The 22,628-nt window shown below is 39.1% G+C and overlaps 1 protein-coding gene across 1 annotated transcript; it reads left to right on the forward strand.

Moving 5' to 3' along the window:
- The first annotated feature begins 189 nt into the window (after window positions 1-189).
- Window positions 190-10,108, forward strand: KRT28 (keratin 28). Its single transcript, XM_055334876.1, has 8 exons — window positions 190-717; window positions 1,365-1,447; window positions 2,005-2,161; window positions 3,227-3,388; window positions 3,467-3,592; window positions 6,506-6,723; window positions 8,203-8,258; window positions 8,535-10,108. The coding sequence occupies exons 1-8, from the start codon at window positions 268-270 to the stop codon at window positions 8,675-8,677; spliced, it is 1,395 nt and encodes a 464-aa protein (XP_055190851.1). The 5' UTR covers window positions 190-267; the 3' UTR covers window positions 8,678-10,108.
- Window positions 10,109-22,628: the final 12,520 nt, after the last annotated feature.

Below are 22,628 nucleotides of genomic sequence, written 5' to 3' on the forward strand. Positions count from 1 at the left end.
GACTGAACCCTGTTATATTTAAGATAACAAATATCCTGAAGCAATAGCTAGGGATGTTAGACATCAGATTACAAAAAAAAATCTAATTATACATAATTTCATGCTAATCTGGATGATGCCATTTTTCTTCTGGCATGCATAACTTAAATAGAAACACCCAATAATTGTGTATAAAAGCTCAAAGAAACCATCAGCAGACAATATTCTGTTCACCTTTGAAGTTACAACTATCTTGTTACAGACAAGGTGAACGTTTCTCTTTCTGTCATGTCTCTCCGATTTTCTAGTGGGTCCAGACATATTTGCTTATGGTCTGGAACTGGATCTGCCAGGCCATCCAGTGGAGGCTCAGGCTTTGCAGGCAGCAATGCATGTGGCAGCTCCTTTGCTGGAAGTGGATTTTCCTGTGCCTTGGGAGGGGGCCTGCGCAGTATTCCTGGGGGGAACCATGCTGGTGGTGTCTTTGGAAGCGCTGCTTGTTCTGGCTTTGCTGGAAGTGAAGGGGGACTTCTGTCTGGGAATGAGAAGGTGACCATGCAGAATCTTAATGACCGCTTGGCATCCTACCTGGATAACGTGCGAGCTCTGGAAGAGGCAAATGCTGAACTAGAAAGGAAAATCAAGGGTTGGTATGATAAGTATGGACCAGGATCTTGCCGTGGACTTGATTATGACTATAGCAGATACCATCTAATAATTGAAGATCTTAAGAATAAGGTGAGGAATCACAAATCTGAAAATATTCAAAGTATTTAAAGCTAAGAATTACCTAGCAAAAAGACATAGAACATGAACAGGAAATGCTTCATAACTGTTATCTGTCATTTATATTCATATTTATTTATTATTTATGTTCATAAATAATTCTTCCTATTAGTCAAAAATAAGCACTTTGATGCATGAATTTCAAGTAGCTTAAATGTTACTAGTTTTGAAATATATTCATTGATAAGAAAGTGTTGCATTCTAAAAGTTACATGAGTAGATGAGAAGAGATAATCATATTTGTAATTTTTAGAAATTAAAATTCTAAATATTTTGGTTGTCACTTGAGGAAATGAGATATTTTAAAGATTTTATTTGTTTATTCATGAGAGACACAGAGACATAGGCAGAGGGAGAAACAGGCTTCCCCCACTCCCACCCCCTCACCCCCATCCCTGTGGGGAGCTCCATGCAGGACTCGATCCCAGAACCCCAGGATCATGACCTGAGCCAAAGGCAGACAATCACTGGGCCACCCAGGTGCCCCAGGAAATAAGATTTTTACGCAAAAGTTCATTGTGTCACAGTTTTTATTTCCTGAGATAACAAATTATAAGAGCAGGCTTATTTGTTGTGTCCTCCCTTTTGATTTCTTCTAGATTATCTCTTCCACTACCGCTAATGCTAATGTAATTCTACATATTGACAATGCCAGACTGGCTGCTGATGATTTCCGGCTAAAGTAAGTGATAGAAAACAAACACTCTCTAGAAAAAGTTTCCTGTCTGTTTAATATGTTAAGTAAAATTTCAATTTCATCCCAAGTAAAATAAACTATAAAAGATTAAGGAAAGTAATGCATGTTATAATACAACAACACCCTATGACACAAAGCATGTTATTACAATCAGCTATACTCGCAGTTTATATATGTTTATTACATTCTTGGGACAAAACACCACTGTATTTCTATGCCTGGAATAGCGCCAAGCACTATTCCAGGCATAGCTCGTAAATATGCATCAAGCAAGGAAAAATAGTAACGAAAATAAAATTCTAAAATGGCATATTTTTATTTAATCAGGATCTGCTATCAGAATTTGTATCATTAAATAACTGCCAATTTCCTTGCATAGAACTTGGTAAAAGGAGTGGAGGAAGGCTTTCGCTGTATGCTTTTATGACATTTTGAGTCCCAATTCAATTTCCAATGTGCCGCTGAAAGCAATCAAAGTTTTATTTTATTCTACCTCTTGAAGTAATCTAACCTGTGCTGAAATTCATTGAATGCTCCCCAAGGTACGAGAATGAGCTTGCCCTTCACCAAAACACAGAGGCTGACATCAACGGGCTGCGGAGAGTCCTGGACGAATTGACACTCTGCAGGACTGATCAGGAGCTGCAGTATGAATCCCTGAGTGAAGAGATGAGGTATCTCAAGAAGAACCATGAAGAGGTAGGAGAAACTGTACTTCTAGTCAAATCATGATTCTGTACGTTTTAAATACTTTGGGGGGACATTAAATTACAACAGTATTGTTTAAATTATTATAATAGGCTTTTTACTATATGCATTTTTACTATATATGTCATTCATATAATATTAGTTATTATATTAATTATAACTATTAAAATAGTATGCCCATTGTAATAATTTAAACAATGCCAAGGCACATAAGAATTTTATTTCTCCCACTCTCTAACCTTCTAATCCCATCTCCCAAGGTTATAAATATTAACCATTTGATCTGTACCCTTCCATTTGTTTAGGCTGATATAATATTTTATCATTTTGAAAATGGTGCATTGCTTTTGCATTCATACACCCATCTCTGTTTGCACTAGATTATTTCTTTCATTCATAAATGTCTATCCTGAGGTCAACCTTCTCACAGAAGACCTCTCTATGAATGTCATTGTTTTCTCCACTTAATGAGTCTGGCTTTACTTGAGTGTTGAACCCGCCCAATAATATATTATTATTATTATTTATTTTCATCAATAGTTATTCCTATTAGTCAAAAATAGGCACTTTGATGCATGAATTTCAAGTATCTTAAATGTTACTGGTTTTGAAATATATTCGTATATTGTATGTATTTATGTATAGGGTGTATCATTATTTGATACATTATACCAAGCAGCTTCAAACTCCTTTAAAAAAAAATGATTATCCCCAAAATAGTCTCCAAAACAATAGATGATTAAGAAGGCACGCGATGAGACGAGCACTAGGTGTTATACTATGTTGGCAAATTGAATTTAAAGAAAATCTAAAAAACAAAAAAACAAACAGTAGATGAAAATGTTTCAGAAATCACCCGATGACAGGTTGAAAAAGCCTAAAACCCCAACCCTACCGGCCCCCAAGGAGGTAATTATGCGGGAGGGAAAGGTCAGGAAACATGAAAAAAGAGGGAGAGGGCTGGGAAGCCAGGCGCTGGGCTCCCAGCAGGAGCATGGAAGAGCAGGTGCACGCACTGACCCTACACCCACCGCGTCCTCACACACTTCCCTGCAGGAAATGCAGGCGCTGCAGTGCGCGGCGGGAGGGAACGTGAACGTGGAGATGAACGCGGCGCCCGGGGTGGACCTCACCGTCCTGCTGAACAACATGCGGGCCGAGTACGAAGCCCTGGCAGAGCAGAACCGCAGGGACGCCGAGGCCTGGTTCAACGAGAAGGTGAGGCCGCCGCCCAGTCCCACGCAGGCCCGCCGGGCAGGTGCAAGCCTGCTCACCCCTCTGCACCCCACCTTCCAGAGCGCCACCCTGCAGCAGCAGATCTCTGACCACGCGGGCGCCGCCACCAAGGCCAGGAACGAGCTGACCGACATGAAGCGCACCCTGCAGACCCTGGAGATCGAGCTGCAGTCCGTCCTGGCAACGGTAGGCAGGCGAGAGCGCGGGTCAGCCTGGATTTAGTGACTTGAACTGAAACCCTCCTCTTCTTCTCTGTTAGAGCTTTCCCTACAAATCCTTAGAGCAGCAGAGAGCAGGGAAGATAGACCCCGAAACACTCAGAAAGAGAGAGAGACTGTGTTTCTTCCTCCCTGGCCCCTTTCACAAAAATAGCTCACGTCTTCACACAGCCCCTTCCTCGGCCCCACAAAGCGAGCAGCAGCACTATTACCCCACCTGAAAATTAAGTGTCAGGCCAAGGTCAAGGTGGCCACACAAGGCAGACCTTAGGAGCCTCCCCAGCATCTCCTCATATTGATGCAGGCCAATGAAAGCCACATGGTGCTTTCCATAAGGTAGAGAAGAGGGTACATATCTGAAACCCTATGAGCACTGTCAGCCTTTTCATCCCCGCTCATCTCACAGAGCTGGGCATTCAGCCACCTTGGCACCTACTGCCAATTATTTCAGAGGTTACCATGGAGACAATCCAGGACTAAAACTGGCTTTCCTTCTGGGGTATGAGCTAGCAGCACCCAAAAAGCCTGATTTTGAGAATTAACGCATATACATGGCCCACGGGTTCCCATTGTCATAGGGGGTTTCATGCTCCCTGAGGACATGAGATTGTAACCCAAAGAGAAGCACCACTATTATACAAATAAGTGCAGTGAGCAGAAAGGGTAAAGATGACCCAAAACTACAGGAAGACCATTTTGCTTTAACCACTCTAAAAAGGTAGAGTGCTCTCTTACCAGATAATGTTTAGATTGGAGACTTGTTTTAACCACGGACTGTCAACTGAACCAGGGTGTGCCCCTCTTGTCCTGACCTTGGTCTCCTCTGCAGGAACCCCACCCTCTCCCTGTCATTTGAGGCCCCTGGAGCCCTGCTCTCTGCCCCGTTCCCTTTGTCCCTGAGACTAGAACCCAGAGGACCTGTGCTTGCTGCTGTATCACTGAGCACAAACTGAGTACAAACCTGCCCTCTCATTTCTGAGATACATTGAAGCAAATAAACTCCTGAGTTCCCAGATCAAAATGTAAGCCCTTTCACATAGGAGGTGATGTTAGAAAGTAGTTAATTCTCTGCAGCCAGGAGTACCATAGTTGGGGCTCAGGAAATAATCTACACAAAAAGCCCATGTTAGACAACATAACAGAATTATAGAATAATGGTGGTGTAGAACCTAACTTCCATACTTGAGATTCATCATAGATGGATTCTAGGCAAGATCTCTATAGTTTAGTACACAAATCACATGTAAGTTGGGAATTGTCTAAATATATAAACTTTCCCTATGCTTCCCATAGTATGCAAACTTGTAAGTTTATCCTGTTCTCTTTCCTTATCTACAAGCTAACCTTTACAGTGAAAGGCTGTAGACAGAGATAGGGATGCTGTCATCTCTGATTAAGAAGAGTAGTAGCAAACTTAAAAAGGAATACCAGATCTGGGTAGCCCAGTGGATTAAACATCTGAATCTTGATTTCGGCTCAGGTCATGGCCTCAGGGTTGTGAGATCGAGCTCTGCTGGGTAGGGAGCCTGCTTAAGATTCTTTCTCTCCCTCCCCCTCTTTCACCGTCTCTAAAAAAAAAAAAAAGAAAGAAATACCACATGAGGACACATCATCAGGGAAATTAATGTTTCGAACAGCCGAGCATACACTTCACTGACATCTTTGCCTCCTCCCCATCACCATTCTGTCCACCTTCCACTCCTTTGCTCTGGAGAGGCCAGCACCACCCATGTAATGCACCAGTCGGCCCATTTAGTAAATCAGTGGTTCTTAGCCCCATCCAACCCCATGTCTGCCTGTTATGATGAATATTTTATAACTCCCTCTTTGTCCTAGAATGAAGTCAACAAATGATATACTTAGCAATCCAAAAAAAAAAAAAAGATTTAAAAAACCCCACTATACTGCCATAACTGCAATGAAAAGGAAAACTATAAGTATTTTTAAATAAAATCTATTTAACTTGTAAACACTTAGGCCCAAATACCCCAGAACATGTAATGACAGAGACAGAAGCTTACCCCTTCCCTTGACAAATAGTTTTATTTTAAATGATGTAATATCAGGAGTGGCTCCATGCAAGAAGAACAGGAAAATGAGAGTGTGAATGGGGGTGGACACTCAGAAAATAACTAATATCAGGAGAAGAAATAACCACCCAGATGTACTTATCTATGGTAAGGGGAGAAGATAATTACTTTGATTGGAGTAGACATCACACGACCAGACAGATGACAGCCTGTCCAAGTGGAAAGGAGAAGGTGTAATATCCGTAAGAGTAGTGTGGAAATAATGACCTGTACTGTGCTATGAATATATCTCTTGTGTTGAAAGCCCACCCTCATTAAGACATTCATTCTTTCTCAAGTACTCTATAAAAGGCCTTTCTTTGAATAACAACAGCAAATCCGGAACAAATCAGAAAAGGAAACAGCACACAAGGCCTTGGAGCAGTGGTGGGGTAGGTCTCTAGAGACAGTGGCAGAAAATGATCAAAAAAACAAAACCAACCCCAAAGTAAATATGTAATGTCAATATATAAAATTTCCAATATGATTTCTTATGGCACTATCCCCTCCACCAAAAGATTTTTTCTCTGCATGATAGGAAATATTACCTAAATATCACAAAAGTCCAACGAAACAGTCAAAAGTCTCATGGGTAAGGGCCATTTATGCCATATCAGGTCATCCAGCATGCCGCCCCTCCACCCCATAAATGCCTGTGACTTCCCCTTCCTCTGCACCTCCCATGTTGTTATGATGATCCCCACAGATTTCCAAAACTCACCTAGAAAGCAGTGCTGCTGTTTGCTGAGAAGTGCTGGTCTGCATAGTCCTCCAAGTGGCTTCATCCTTGCTGTGACATCTCTTGTCCTCAGAAACACTCCCTGGAGTGCTCCCTGACCGAGACCGAAGGCAACTACTGCACACAGCTCGCCCAGATCCAGGCTCAAATCGGGGCCCTGGAGGAGCAGCTGCACCAGGTCAGAACTGAGACCGAGGGCCAGAAGCTGGAGTATGAGCAGCTGCTTGACATCAAGGTCCACCTGGAAAAGGAAATTGAGACCTATTGCCGCCTGATTGATGGAGATGGGAAGTAAGTAACACCATTTGAAAATCCGATATTTTGAGATGCCTGGGTGGCTCAGTGGTTGAACAGCTGCCTTTTAGCTTGGGTTGTGATCCCAGGGTCCTGGGGTGGAGATCTGCATCAGGCTCCCCACGGGAGCCTGCTTCTCCCTCTGCCTAAGTCTCTGCCTCTCTATCTATGTCTCTCATGAATAAATAAAACAGATCATAAAAAAAATGAAAATCCAGTATTTTATCAGATAGGTTTTTACCTATCTTAAACCACAACCATGGGCTGTCCATGTTCCATGCCTCCAATCCTTTTCTTCTTCATTCCATCTGCAGTCATCCCTTCCATATTTTGTACATCACAGCCCCTTCTTCATCTGCTTTGGATGACCCCAGTCATCCCTGCAGAAGACCCTATTCATTATCCATGTTAATCATTCTAGGTTTTGAGATTACTCCCCACCAGGCTTTACCCATCTTTCACTCCCTTCCAAATACATTGCTGCCCTCAAATAAACATAGTCTGTGCAGCCCCCAGGATCTATATGTTAAAAAAATAAAAGGTAGGGATGCCTGGCTGGCTCAGTTGGAGGAGTATGCGATGTTTGATCCTGGGGTTGTGAGTTCAAGTCCCACATGGGTGTAGAGATTACTTAAATAAATAAGGGAGGCAGGGCAAGATGGCAGAAGAGTGGTCCCCAAGTCACCTGTCTGCACCAACTTATCTAGATAACTTTCAAATCATCCTGAAAACCTACGAATTCGGCCTGAGATTTAAAGAGAGAACAGCTGGAATGCTACAGTGAGAAGAGTTCGCACTACTTAAATAAATAAAAAACTTAAAAAAAAAAAAAGGAGTAAGTGCACCTGGGTGGTTTAGGAGGTTAAGCCACTCCAACTCTTGATTTTGGCTCAGGTCATAATCTCAAGGTTGTGAAATCCAGCCCTGTGTTTGGCTCTCCACTGGGCAAGGAGTCTGCTTAAGATGCTGTCTCTCCTTCTGCCCCTCTCCCACTTCTCTCCCTCTCTTAAAAAAAAAGCATTACTTTCATTAAAAAAGTATATATTTATAAATGTATATATAGACTATGTACGTATATCAATATGCATATATATTCTCCTTAGGTTTAAATTCTTGGGTTAGGGCAGCCCCGGTGACGCAGCGGTTTAGCGCCACCTGCAGCCCAGGGTGTGATCCTGGAGACCCGGGATCGAGTCCCACAGGGGCTCCCTGCATGGAGCCTGCTTCTCCCTCTGCCTGCGTCTCTGCCTCTCTCTCTCTCTCTCTCTCTCTCTCTCTGTCTCTCATGAATAAATAAATAAAATATTCAAAAAAAAACAAAGTTCACTTGAGTTCATGTTCATCATTTGACTCAATGAATATTTAAGTGACAAACTATTGTCACTATTAAATGATATTGAAGAATATAGATATATAGATACAGATATAGATATAGATATAGATATATTAAAGAATAAACTGGGATTTTTTTTGCAGCTCATGCTCCAAATCAAAGGGCTTTGGATCAGGAGGCTCAGGGAATTCATCCAAAGGTAATAAAATCTAGTTCTATTTCTACTGCAAGTACTTTCATGTTAATGGTAATCATATAGTGTGGCAACATTTGTATTTAAATAATTTTAATTAGAGTACTCTGAAGTTAAAGTATTACTTTAAGTGGATAAAATTATACTAAACTATTATTATAAATCTACACATACTCTCTCATCAAAGTGTACATAATATGTTATATCACAGCTAGCACTGGAATTCTTCCTCATGTAATCTTTTAGCTGGAATATGTGTATTCACATGTGTTTTATTTCTAGAGTTATCCAAAACCACACTGGTAAAGACAGTGGTTGAAGAGATAGATCAACGTGGTAAAGTTCTATCATCAAGAGTTCACTCCATTGAAGAAAAGACATCTAAAGTGACCAGTGGAAAAACAGAGCAAAAGGTTCCTTTCTAGCCGCCATAGAGAAAAGAACAGTCTGGGAAAGGATCCTGCACAACTACGTTATTCTAAATATCAAGGAAATTTTTTTTAAAACCAACTTTCTGCCCTTAATAATAAGTTACTTAGCAAAAATACTTTTTTTCTTAGCTAATTTTTACAGGTTTTTGGACGTCTGTTTTCAAATAAATAAAAAAGTAGATGTGCACTCCTTTCCATTCACTCATAACCAATAAACAATTATTTGAGTTTTTTTTCCTACATCACAATCATGGGTATACATTTATGGAATCTATTTTAATTGCCTTTCACTCTAGTTTTAAATAATAGTGAATATCATGTGGCACTTAAATATTATTATTCACTAGGCATAATCTTTAAATATCTCACCCTTTTGCATGGACAAATAACTAGGAAAAAAATTAGAAATTCTCCTGTGATTGAAAAGTTCCATCACTAGATGGCGCCTCCTGGAATCTTACCAATGAGCCTATCAAACTTCCTGGGGATCTGGATACTTACCAGGGTTCTTGTTCCCTTATAAACAAGATTAACTCTGGGAAGATCCACAGCATTGAGCCTCCTGTGAATGACTTTTTTCCTAGAGCAAACTTTCTGTCGAGCTCCAGATAGCAAAGCTCAGGCTTTGCAGGTCATAAGGTCTCTTTTTTCAACTACTTGGCTAAACCATTATAGCAGAAAACAGCCATAGACAATCAGTAAATGAATGAACATGACTGTGTTCCAATAAAACTATTTATGGATACTGAAACTCAAATTGCAACTAAGTTTGACATATTATGATATATTATTCTTCTTTTGATTTTTTCCTAGCCATCTAAAAATGTAAAAACCATTCTTAGCTCATGAGCTACACAAGAACAGGTGGCAGACCACATTCAACCCACCAACACCTGGTCTAGAACTTAAAATCTCATGAGGGTGATGAACGTTATGGTTATTGCGTCTTTCTGTTTCCAGATCAAAACGTATGGTAAGGAATCCTAACAAATGTTAAATTCCCTAAAAGGAAAGCAGCTCTCCTATTTCTGTTATGTGGCCTGATTCTAATGAGAAGCTCCAATGAAGGCAGGACTGCTATCCAAAACACAACAGCTTGGGAGTTCAAAGAAGTGACAAAGGATGGGATGTTTACAAAATCCTGAGCCAAAAGGGATCAAATGAAGTTAATACTAGAAATTCATGGGCAAATAATCTCCCAAGTATAGAGTGTACAGGGCTAGCTGCATAATTTGCAGGGCTAAGTGCAGGATGAAAAGTTGGAGTCCCTTGTTCAAAAATCGGGGGGGTGGGGAGTATCATTAAAGGCACTAAAATATGGCGTTTTCCCTATCTTCTGCAGTCATACAGTCTACTTGTCATGTTTTTTTTAAATTTGTCATTTAATATCATTCTAAGTAAATAAAAATTAAAAATTTTAAGTTATTGGCATAAATTTTTCCATTCATTTTTATGTTGAGAAATACCCATTTTAAATTCACAAAAAAAAAAAAAGAACATTTAACTGGAGCACCTGGGTGGCTCAGTTGGTTAAGCATCTGCCTTCAGCTCAGGTCATGGTCCCAGGGTCCTGGGATCCAGCCCCATGTTGGGCTTTTTGCCCAATGGGGAGTCTGCTTCTCCCTCTCCTTGTGTTGTTCCCCCTGCTTGTGCATGCGTGCACACTCGCTCGCTCACTCTCTGTCCCTCAAATAAATAAATAAAATATTTTTTTAAAAAAGAAGAACATTTAACTTGTGTACAGAATCACTAAAATAACACAATTCATATTTTATAGCTGATACATGTGAAGGGAAGGAAAATTCTTCTTCAACTCTACAAAGTCTTCCATCTCCACTAAGAATTAATTTACAGGAGTCAGATTAACAGAAGAAAATAAACAAAGTCATTTATGTGTGCACAGAGACCCACTATTCAATTCGAGACCCAAAGAAATGACCAAAGCTGGCTTTTTTTATACTTTTTAGACAACGAGAAAATTAATCTGTGAGCAGTTGACAGAACAAGGAAAACATAGCTTTGGGAGCTTCAATTCATAAGAAATTCTAAACAGAATTCGGGCTGCGGTAGTAAATCAATAAAAAGTAGCAAGAGTCATTTATACAACCTTCTTGCCTCTAAATTCTCCATCTTCAGTAATAAGGATCTCTCTTTACCTCTTTGTATAGGGAGGGTAAGCTTCACACAGGAAATTTATTTGCTGCTTTCAAGGCAGCAGAGGAGGTCTGAGTGTCCTTCTGTACAGGCTATCCCTTAAGTAGCTTTTATTTAAAATAGTCAATATGCCAGGGACACCTGGGTGGCTCAGTCAGTTAAGCATCTGTCTTCAGCTCAGGTCATGATCCCAGGGTCCTGGGATGCAGCCCTGCATCAGGCTCCCTGCTCAGTGGGGAGTCTGCTTCTCTCTCTGACCCTCCCCCTCATATTCTCTCTCTCTCTCTCTCTCTCTCACTTACTCTCTCTCAAATAAATAAAATATTTAAAAAACATAAAAAATAATATAGTCAATATGCCAAAGTGGCATAGTTTGGGGCAGACTACCCTTGGTTGGCCCCTACACATGGACATGTATTTTGTTCTTACCAAAAGTGGAAACACTGCACCAAACCAACTCAACTGGTTATCTTTCACTCCTTTATCTGCTCCCATTTTACCAACACTAGCCATCACTGGCATAGTGATGAGTAAAAAAAAAGACAGGAAAAGGAACTGTGGGTTGCCCTATCTTTCTATATCATTGTTTTCAGCATAAGCGGTTGGCTCATAAAGGAATGCAACAGTAAGTGATAGGGTTCCTGAGTAGTTCATGTTCTTTAGAACACCACTGCCTTCTTTCTACATTTGAAACAAATTCCATTTGAATGGAAAAGTTCTTGGGGTTGTCAGAAACCCTGCTTACTCATAGACATACTTACCTAGCATGTGCTTTGAGTTTCACCAAACTCCACAGGATGGGTCCACCAGAATGCTGTGCACCTGGGCATTGCATATGCTACATGCTGCTGTAAGGAAAAACTGCAGATAAACATATTTCCATACTCCTCTGCTCAAACTCTTATCCCATTGTCCCAGCAGGCTTCACTTAGAAGACACAAGTTCTGAGATAAAATTAAGAATATCAAGACGGCAACAGAAGAACATTAAATCTAGTATGGGGTCCTTCTGAACATGAAACCTTATGTCCTACACAGGTTTCATGCTGATGAAGCCAGACCCATTTATCAGATGTGCTCATAATACATTGATTTTAAAAACACTCTTCATGGTGATTGGCTTTTCATGGTGTGATATTGTGATTTATAATAAGAAACATATTTTTGTCCCATTCCTGGCACAGAATTACTAAAACGCTTAGAATTTCCAAGGGGTCTAGAGCTATCAAGGTTCTTTTGTGATGTTAATAAGGAGACTTTGGGAAGCTAAAAGGAAACTAAAGAAGAAACTAAAGAAACTTTCTTTAAGGAAACTAAAGATGGGGGATGCTTGTCAGCCAATCATGTGAGTAGAGTATTGGAATTTTCAGTCCCACCCCCAACCCCACCTCCTAGGAGTGGAGGGGAGGGAGTGGAGTTTGAGTTCAATCGCCAAAGGACAATGATTTGATCAATCACACCCAAGTCAGGAAGCTTCCATAAAAACCAAAAAGGATGGGGTTTGCAGGGCTTCCAGGTTGATGACCACATGGAGATTTGGGGAGGATGGTGCACCTGGAGAGGGCACAAAAGTTCTGCACTCTTTCCCCATACCATGCCTTCTGCATCTCTTCCATATGACTGTTCCTGAGTTCTATCCTTTTATAATAAACCAGTGATCTAGTGAGTAAAATGTTTCTCCGAGTTCTGTGAACCACTCCAGCAAATTAATCAACCCAAGAAGAGGATCCTGGGAAAACTTTTGATCTATAGCCATTGGGTTAGAAGCACAGTGATAAGCCAGACTTGAGTTTGGGGTCTGAAATAGTTGAAGGTAGAGTGAACAGTCTTATAGGACTGAACCCTTCATCTATCACCAGGTAGGCAGCATCATAATTGAGTGTGGGAGAATTTTTGCTGGCTTCAAAGCATTGCTTGGTGTGGGGGGAAAAATCCACACCTGGAACTGGAATCAGAGTTGTACTCCCTCAGTAGTATAGGGAGCACACATTGCCTTTGTGGTACTGGTGCTGTTGATGTGACAAGATTAAAAAGAAAAGCAAATAACTCTAAGTCATCGTTTTTAAAAAAAGAAAGAAAGGAATTACAAGTCATATGCCCCCCACGCAGCAAACCAAGACTTAATTACAGTTTCGACCTCTTCCAGGAATGTGACCTTTTATGAGTCAATCTGAAATTTCCTGATCAGCACTGGTGAGGTCATCTGCATGATTTAAAAAAAAAAAAAACTGTGTTTCCCTTTCCTCAGAAAAGAAGAAGTAACCATCCTTTTCTTTTTTTTTTTTTTTCTGTTGCTAATAACCTCTTGCCGCACCCTCCTTCCTAAAAATCCTCCCGTTTGGTACAGCTTGTCATAGCATCTCGCTATCTGTAACAAAGGATGCTGCCCAATTCATGCATCGCTTAATAAAGCCAATTCAATCTTCAAATTTACTCAGTTGAATTTCGTTTTTTAACAATTTCTTGCCAAGGGAACCAACCAGAATTCCTTGTGTATCTATTTAGCAAAGGAACAGATGTAAAATTAAATTCTGGGTGTCTCCTTTATATTCTGTTGAGTTCATAGGATTGAAGGAAGTATCCCATCCTCAGAACTTAAGTCTTAAATCTGTCCTTCCCTTCAGGGAGAATAAGAATTCATCATGGCCTCTTGGTCTATGATTTTCCTTTGCTCAGCAGAATTATGGGGCTCCTGAGTTTTTCAGGAGTTCTACTAATAATTAACATATTTTCTCCAAACCTTGAAGGTTGCTTTTTGCTGTGGTGAGTTTCTACACTGAAGGTACCTCCAAGGAGTCAGTTGCCATCTGAAGGAGAAGGACTTCAGATACTGTGCTTGGGAGGTTGTTAAAGCAGAAATCACAAACTGATATGCTTTCTTTTAACAAACACCCAAGATCTGTGGACGCTCATTACCAGAGAAGTGAATTATTATTTGTTATTGGGTGTTGCAAATGCATTGCTATTGCTGTTTCTCTTTTAATTTTTTTTAATTTTTTATTAATTTTTTATTTATTTATGATAGTCACACAGAGAGAGAGAGAGAGAGAGAGGCAGAGACACAGGCAGAGGGAGAAGCAGGCTCCATGCACCGGGAGCCCGACGTGGGATTCAATCCCGGGCCTCCAGGATCGCGCCCTGGGCCAAAGGCAGGCGCCAAACCGCTGCGCCACCCAGGGATCCCTCTCTTTTAATTTTTTAATCTTTTTGGTCATCATACAGAATTTTATAATACCTTGTCTCATGTATAGATAAATATCCATCATAGGTTTAGAGTTTTACATCTGAGAAAGGTCGTTGTCATGCCAGCATAAGTAAAACTGCCCATTTTGTTTTAGTACTTTTGAGATGATCATAGGATTTTTGTCATATGACATTTTATGCATGTAATATTTGACCATCCTCATTTCCTATAAATAACTCCCTTGGAATAGTATATGCTATTTCATATACTATTGAATTTTATTTGCTAATATTTGATTTAAGATTGTGTATTTCCCGAATATGTCTTTTCTCTGAGAACTGGTTTCCCCTAAAGTTCTCATTGCCTGTGTTTGGATCTTATTCAGTGTAAATATTTTTTTGCTTTTATTTCTAATCCTTTCCTAAGTTATGTCTTCTCATTTCTAAGTGTCCTAATTATGGTTTATGTTGCTTGTTTTTTCTTCCATCATTTTTAATGCATTTTAGATCACTTCGAAATGATAAGTTATACCTTAATTTGTTTTGTTGACATGTCTTTCTGGCATACTTTCATTTTCTATAGAGATGTAACGCAGTTCCTAATTTTTTTTGTTTTTGTGTGCTAACATTTTGTGGGATTTTACCTTAATCCTTTTCTTCTCATTTTTTTTTGTTTCCTTTTTTTTTTATTTTTTTTTTATTTTTTTTTTTATAAATTAATTTTTATTGGTGTTCAATTTACCAACATACAGAATAACACCCAGTGCTCATCCCGTCAAGTGTCCCCCTCCGTGCCCGTCACCCATTCACCCCCACCCCCGCCCTCCTCCCCTTCCACCACCCCTAGTTCATTTCCCAGAGTTAGAAGTCTTTATCTTCTCATTTTTCAAGCAATTCATGTTCCTTAACCTCTAGAATGAGTATAGTTCCGCTAGGCTTTTCTAACTATACATACCTCCCATTTCTTGTTTTTCATCTAGGGATCAAAAATATATTGGCTTCAGGATCCCTGGGTGGCCCAGTGGTTTAGCGCCTGCCTTCGGCCCGGGGTATGATCCTGGAGTCTCAGGATCGAGTCCCACATTGGGCTCCCTGCATAGAGCCTGCTTCTCCCTCTGCCCGTGTCTCTGCCTCTCTGTGTGTGTGTCATGAATAAATAATTAAAATCTTTTATATATATATATATATATATATATATATATATATATATATACACATATATACATAGGTTTGATTTCAAATTTCTTCTCTTTTCCTCTCCTCCACTATATCTGGACCTTCTCTTCCCTTCATCTCTACTGACCCTATTCTGATCAGTTGAGATTCTTCTTCCTGGGGTTTCTTCTCATGGGAGGGGGGCACTCTCCTGGAAGGGAAACACAGCTGGTTGGTTTTGAGAATTCACAGGGTCTAGACTATTTCCGTCTCAGCTCATGCAAGATTCTTTTCACTCACCTGCTTCTGAATGGGCAAAACTCTCCCAGTTTTGAGGGCAGATAGGGTTAGAGGTCTACAGAAAAAGAAAGATGAGTCATAGCTTTCTTAACATAAGAAAAGTCACGTAAGGCCCCCAGCCATTCTGTGGTCTGTGCCTGACCAGCCATTTTGTGATCTTGCCTGACCAGCACTACTTGCCCAAACACACTTCTTGCAGGACTTCCTAGGAGGAATGACCAAAAAAAAAAAAAAAAAAAAAATGCAAAAAATTCAGTAGTTAAGGATTTTAAAGGACTAATGAGAATGCAGAAACTAAGTCTCTACCAGGCCTGGAAATAGCCTAACCATATCAGACACAACAAATCAAGGATAAGACTTCCAGTACTGTTTCAAACTAAAGATTGACCTAGTGCACATCCTTGAGTTGTTTTTTTTACAGAATTTAAACCCTTTTGAGCAGTCAAATACCAGACTAACTAGAGCAGAGAATTGGTAATGCTGCCCCCCGCCCCATGACTTCAATCAATTAAAACCTGGACTCTGTCCACTTAGCATGACTTTTGCCCCAATTCTCTACTGAATTCTCCCTCACCATGCTCCATCCGTGAATACACATGCACCCTTACCTTAAAACTTCCCAATTTTTAAAAAAGATTTTATTTATTTATTCATGAGAATACACAGAGAGGAGAGAGAGAGAGAGAGAGAGAGAGAGGCAGAGACACAGGCAGAGAGAGAAGCAGGCTCCATGTAGGGAGCCCAATGTGGGACTTGATCTCAGATCTCCAGGATCATGCCCTGGACTGAACTGGACTGAAGGCGGCGCTAAACCACTGAGCCACCCGGGCTGCCCAAAACTTCCCAACTTTTGTTGTTTGGGGAGACACTGCTTTGGGAAATAGCCATGGTGTTCTCCTGACTTGTTGCAAGTCAAACCCTTTCTTTTTTTTTTATAATAAATTTATTTTTTATTGGTGTTCAATTTGCCAACATACAGAATAACACCCAGTGCTCATCCTGTCAAGTGCCCCCCTCAGTGCCCGTCACCCATTCACCCCCACCCCCCGCCATCCTCCCCTTCCACCACCCCTAGCTCGTTTCCCAGAGTTAGGAGTCTTTATGTTCTGTCTCCCTTTCTGATATTTCCTACCCATTTCTTCTCCCTTCCTTTCTATTCCCTTTCACTATTATTTATATTCCCCAAATGAATGAGAACATATAATATTTGTCAAACCCTTTCTTTTCCTAGTCTTTGGCTTGGTTGTGTCTTTTGGCTCCACATGCAAAAGAGGCGAACCCAGTTTCAGGTTATAGTTTCACCTGCTCTTCTCAAATTCACCTGCTGTCCTTTTTCAATCGGTTTTCCATAATTCTCCTGTAATCAGACCCTTCAACTACCTCTGGATATCCTCTTCTTCCCACAGAAGTGCTTCTAACATAAGACTTGCAGGTCTTCGGGCTCCCTGCATGGAGCCTGCTTCTCCCTCTGCCTGTGTCTCTGCCTCTCTCTCTCTCTCTCTCTCTCTGTGTGTGTCTCTCATGAATAAATACATACATACATACATACATACATACATACATCTTTAAAAAAAAAGACCTGCAGGTCTTATGGCAAATGATAATTTGTTCTACCAGCTTACGTTTTGGGTTTCATGGTCACCTCAATTTGTTATAAAAGTTGTACATGGGTATCTGGTTTTGTGATATAATTGTTCTGTGTAATTTCTATGTGAAGATTCAAAAGTTCTGCCACCATTGCCATGATTTCCCAGACTCTATGCCTTATTCTTGAAAGATAATTTTGCTTGGTGCTCAGTTTTAATGTGATAATTATTTTTTCTTAATATTTTGTGGAGGGGCACCTGGGTGATGCAGTTGGTTAAGTGTCCAACTCTTGGTTTCAGCTCAGGTTGTGATATTATGGAATGGGAAATGGAGCCCTGCATCAGGCTCTGCTCTTAGTACAGAGTCTGCTTGAGTTCCTCTCTCCTTTGCTCCTCCTCTCCCCTCTCTAAAATAAATAAATAAATCTTAAAAAAATATCTTCTGCAGAGATCATTCTAGTGTCTTTGATTTCTATTGTTGCTCATGGAAGCTGCAGACAGTCTAATTATGGTTCCTTTATAGATGATCTCTATTTTCTCTGCTGCTTTCTCTTTGTCTTTGGTGTTCTTCAGCATCACTATAATGTTACTTGAAGCAGATTCTTAAATTCACTTTGCCTTTTAAATTGGAGGGCTGTTTCTATTCTAGAAAACTCTTACCCTCTGCCCCATTAGTATGGTCTCTAAGGAGACTCCAGTGAAAAATATGTCAGAGTTTCTCTCCAATCTCCCTCTTTCTTTCTCCTTTTCTCCCTCTCTCCCTCTGTCTCATTCTCTTTCATTTAGGATAATAAGGTTTTATTTTTCCTACAATTTATTTATTTCTTCCTTAGTTATGTCATATCTGTTGCTTAATCCTCAGGTAAAATTCTCAATTTTAGTTAATATATTTCCCATTTTATTTTTTTATTGAAGTATAATTAACACATGATGTTATATTAGTTGCAGATGTACAATATAGTGATTCAACAGTTCTAGGATGCTCAGTGTTCATCTAGATAAGCACACTCCTAATCCTCTTCATCTATTTCTTTTGTTTCCATTTCTTTTTAAAATATATCTAGTCATTTTTTATAGTTATTCATTCAGAACACTTCCATTTCTCTCTTTCACTTCCCTAAACACAAAAAACACATTTTTTTGCATACATTTCCTTGTAATTGCATTATCATTGATCTTTGACGTCCTATTCTGTAGATTGTAGTTAGTTTTGGCTCTTAGTCATATGTGTTTATTTCCTCATATGTTTATTTTATTTTGAGTTCATATGTGGTTGGAATTTAACTTTGGGAGTCGTGTAGGGCCAGGACTGAGATGATTTCTCCAGGGGAATGTGAAGCAGTACCAACCTGAAAACATCTTTTTAATTTTTTTTTAATTTTATTTTTAAGTAAGCTCCACACTCAGCATGGAGCCCAACACAGGCCTTGAACTCACAACTCTGAGATTAAGACCTGACCTGATATCAAGAGTTGGACAACCAAGCAAGCCACTCAGACACCCCATCCTGAAAATATCTTAAATGGATTTCTTGGATTGGGGTTCTCAGACTAAATTGACCGTATCAGAGTAAGGCTGTGATTATAAGTCATTATCAAATATAAATAATATTCACATTATCAGATTTTTACTTAGTACCATTGGTAACAGAATGACTTGCTGGTTTCTCCATTTCGCCAGCATGGAGACTTTTCTAACTTCATCTTTTCTACTGATGATATAGGCTTTGGTGGCATACAGCTTTAAGTGGGGTCTCAAGTTCAGCTATGACATTTGGTCAGGTCCAAATCTTACTTCTCAGTGGAGTTTTTAACCAAAAAATCTTTCTAATCTAAGCATATTTCTAAGATAACTCGAGCTTCTATGTCTGCTCACCATTCATGTTCAGCTCTGTGTGTGTGTTTTTTTTAAATGTTTTATTTTCTTTTGAGCTTAGGTATGAATTTAAAAAACATTTTACAATAATTTATCCAGCACTAGGATATTTCATCTAGTCTTATTTAACTATTAGACATGGACATACCATAGTGTCTATTTTTAAACTGGATTTATATCAACTTTTTTTGTAAATTTTACAGTGAAATATCCAAAGTGCACTTGAGATTAGTTTGTAAAAAATTTTCTTGATTAGTTTTTGATTAGTTTGTAAAAAATTTTCCTTTTTATTCAAGTAATGAATGCATTTTAACAGTTAAATTGTGCTAAAAACAAAAACAACAGTGTCTTTTTCTCTCCCTTCTTCTGCCTCAAGCCCTGCTTTCTACAGGCAACCACTTACAACTCTTTTAGCTGTTTCTTGTCATCTTTATCTCTAGATTTTTAAATACTATGTTTTATTCAATATTTCCTGATTTATCAATTTTTCTTATTATATATTGTACTCTTAAAAGAAAGTTGAGAGTTTTTCCTTTGCCACCTTCCTTCTCTTCCTAACATAGCTATACCACAGTATTTGGTTAGATCAATGTTAAGTTACTCATCATTATGGCTAAGAAGATATTGTTCATTGTTGCATTGAGCGGTAGACGCCATGTTTTTTGTGCAACTTTTTGTTTTTCATACAAGCAATATTTTTTTAGCATTTGTACTAACCTAGTTTCCTATATATCTTCATCTCTCATGCCTCTTTCTTACATGAACAAAACCATCCATCTTTTCCATCTACCTCCTGCAGCCCTCACACTCAGAATCCTCCCACCTCATATTTATTTTTCTGACTTGCTACCCAGCTATCATCAGGGACATTCATTCAGTGTACCTGTACTGGGGCCCTATTTCTCGGATTCTAAGCTTTTTCCTTTTCTTGTTCATTTTTCGCTCTAGTGATTTCCTGACAAAGTATGTGAGGAAGATAAATATTTTGAGACCTTTCATGTCTGAAGATATTTTTATTCTACCCTCACTCATGATTAATTGTCAGAGTAGAGAATTTTATGTTGTACTTCATTTTCAAGTAGAATTTTGAGGGCATTTTTCACTGGAGTCAGGGCTTCCAGGATTGTTGAGAAGTCCAGAGCCATTCTGATTTCCCCATCACTGGATGTGTGTTGTCTTTTCTTCTGACATTTTAAGTGTTCTCTTTTTCTCCATGGTTCTCTGAAATAAACTGAGCATGTGCTCTGCTGTGATTCCTTTTCATTTATTACTTACAGTCATTGGTGGTCTCTTTCAATTTAGAAGCTCAGTCCTTTAGTTCTGGGTAGTATTATAAAATATGTTTATAAAATAATTCCTTCATCATTTCACCGTTCTCTCTTTCTGAAAGATTTACTTAAGGTTGCTCTTCTTGGACTAAACCTCTAATTTTATTTTATTTTTTTAATTTTATTTATTTATTCATGAGAGACACAGAGAGGCAGAGACATAAGCAGAGGGAGACATAGGTGGAGAGTCCACTGGGAGACTCAATCCCTTGACCCATGGATCATGACCTGAGCTGAAGGCAGGTGCTCAACCACTGAGGCACCCAAGTGCCCCAAACCTCTAATTTTCTAATCTTTTCTCTTGTCCATCTTTTGACCTTCGTTCAACTGTTAGGGAGATTTTTTTTCTTTTTGAATCTTATTTGCCAACCCATCTATTGAAGTTATTTTGGAATTTATTTTTTAATTCTTAGGGCCCTTCCTTGTGCTCTGCTGTTCAATTTTAATAATACTGTATTCATGTTTCAAATATGTAGTATTTTTCTTACTCCTAGGGGCATTAATGATAGGTAGTTTCTTTTTTAACGTTTTATTCAGATTCCTTTATTGTTTGTATCCAAGTGCCATTCTTTGATTCTTTCTTTGTGTCTTTGTCTTTCATGTTGGAGTGTTTTTTAATATATGGTGATTATTGAAATTCTGCTCATCCTTAAGTAAGGCCCTAAATACTCAGAGGCTGTATGTGGTGTGTGCTTATTTCACTCCAGAGTAGGTAGGTAGTAAGCACTCTTCTGTGGGAAACACTCAAGTACCTGCAGGTCTTTTCTCTAGAACTCTTCAGCTACCCCAGAGAAAGACCCAACAACCAGAGATGGCATCTAATCTGCAGAGTCTAGGGCAAAATAAAAATGTCAGGTCCCTTGTTCCAAAGTCAGGAAAAAGTTCAGTTAGGGGTACTAACACATAAATATTTTTCTTTAAAAATGTTTTATTAAAACATAGAATAGTAATACATACATAATATAATCTTACAAATTGCAAAATAACATTTTTATGTCATATTTTTTGTAATATAATAAATTATAATGCTTTATTAATATGATTTCTTTGTTGATCAATAGATTTCTCTGACTTGCTTTACTGTAAATTCACTTATTAGGTCATGAAAATTTATATTTTTAGCAACTTCATTTTCAATCTATATAATTGAAAGTAATGTCCATTGTTCTTGGCAAATGCAAGATCTCAAATAATCTCAACTGGAAAGAACAACACGAGCAGAGACCAAAAGGAGGGAGGTAAGAACAGTAAAATGAAGGAATGAACAAGTCAGGCTGGTAAAACCTACCACAAGAAGAAACTTCCAAGTCAGACAAAGGAGCTTTATCTAGCTTATAGTCCATTGATTTTAAACTGGAGGAAAGTGGGAGAAGGAAAGAAATACTTACTGACTACAGTCATTGACAAGCATAGTTGCTTTACAAATGTAACTACCATTTAACAGCCTCACAAAAACACAAGTCACATCTCCATCTTAGAAACAGAGGCTCAGCAAGAAAGAACTTTGCATTGGTCACACAGCAATTTGCAGAACTGGGATATGAATGCTGATATATTTGATCCAAGAGCTCACATTCTTTCAATTACATGAATGGTGGTGTATTACAGGAATGGTACCTTGACTTACTGCTCTGCCTACTGATCAGGAAGGAAAAGAAAAAGACTTGAACCAAAAATCCAATTATTAAGCTGGAAAAAAATGATAGAAGAAAAATAGAAAAGAAAAAAATGCTTCAAGAGACACTGCAGAAGTAGATTCAATTGGACCTAGTGACTTGTTGGATGCAAGCTGGTAGAAGATGACAGAAATTAAAGATTTTTTTAGCAATCATAAGCATGACAGGGTAATTCCACCAACAAGTAATGCAAAAAGATACAAAAGATCAAAGTTTGATGACAAGGTGATTGAATGTTGAGCTAGAAGTCATCCAAGTAGAAATGTCTAGTGGACATAGTGAGGCGTGGATCTAGAATAGAACACAGACCAGTGTTAAAGATACATATTTAGAAACCATTCACCTATAGCCAAAGTGACAAGAAGGGGTGACAGCACCAAAAGAGAATGTGTAGAAAATAAGAGTGTCAAGCACAAAATTATAAGGAATGACAAAATCTAGAGCACAGACATACTAAACGGAAGAAAGAAGAGGAGCAAACAGAAATATTCCATTAGAAGTATTTTCAGAAGGCAGTTGTTCAGAATTCACTAAGCCTGGTGTGGTCAGTATCAAATATGTCCAAGAAGATGTAAGGGAATAAACATGAGAAATAATGACTGAATTGGAGATGTGGGAAAATGAGCAATTTGAGGGTTAATTTCCATAAAGTGCTAGGAACCAAAATTCAGGAGTGAGTAGGAGGGGAA

The sequence above is a fragment of the Nyctereutes procyonoides genome, unplaced genomic scaffold (assembly GCF_905146905.1).
Source record: "Nyctereutes procyonoides isolate TBG_1078 unplaced genomic scaffold, NYPRO_anot_genome, whole genome shotgun sequence".
Taxonomy (NCBI): Eukaryota; Metazoa; Chordata; class Mammalia; order Carnivora; family Canidae; genus Nyctereutes; species Nyctereutes procyonoides.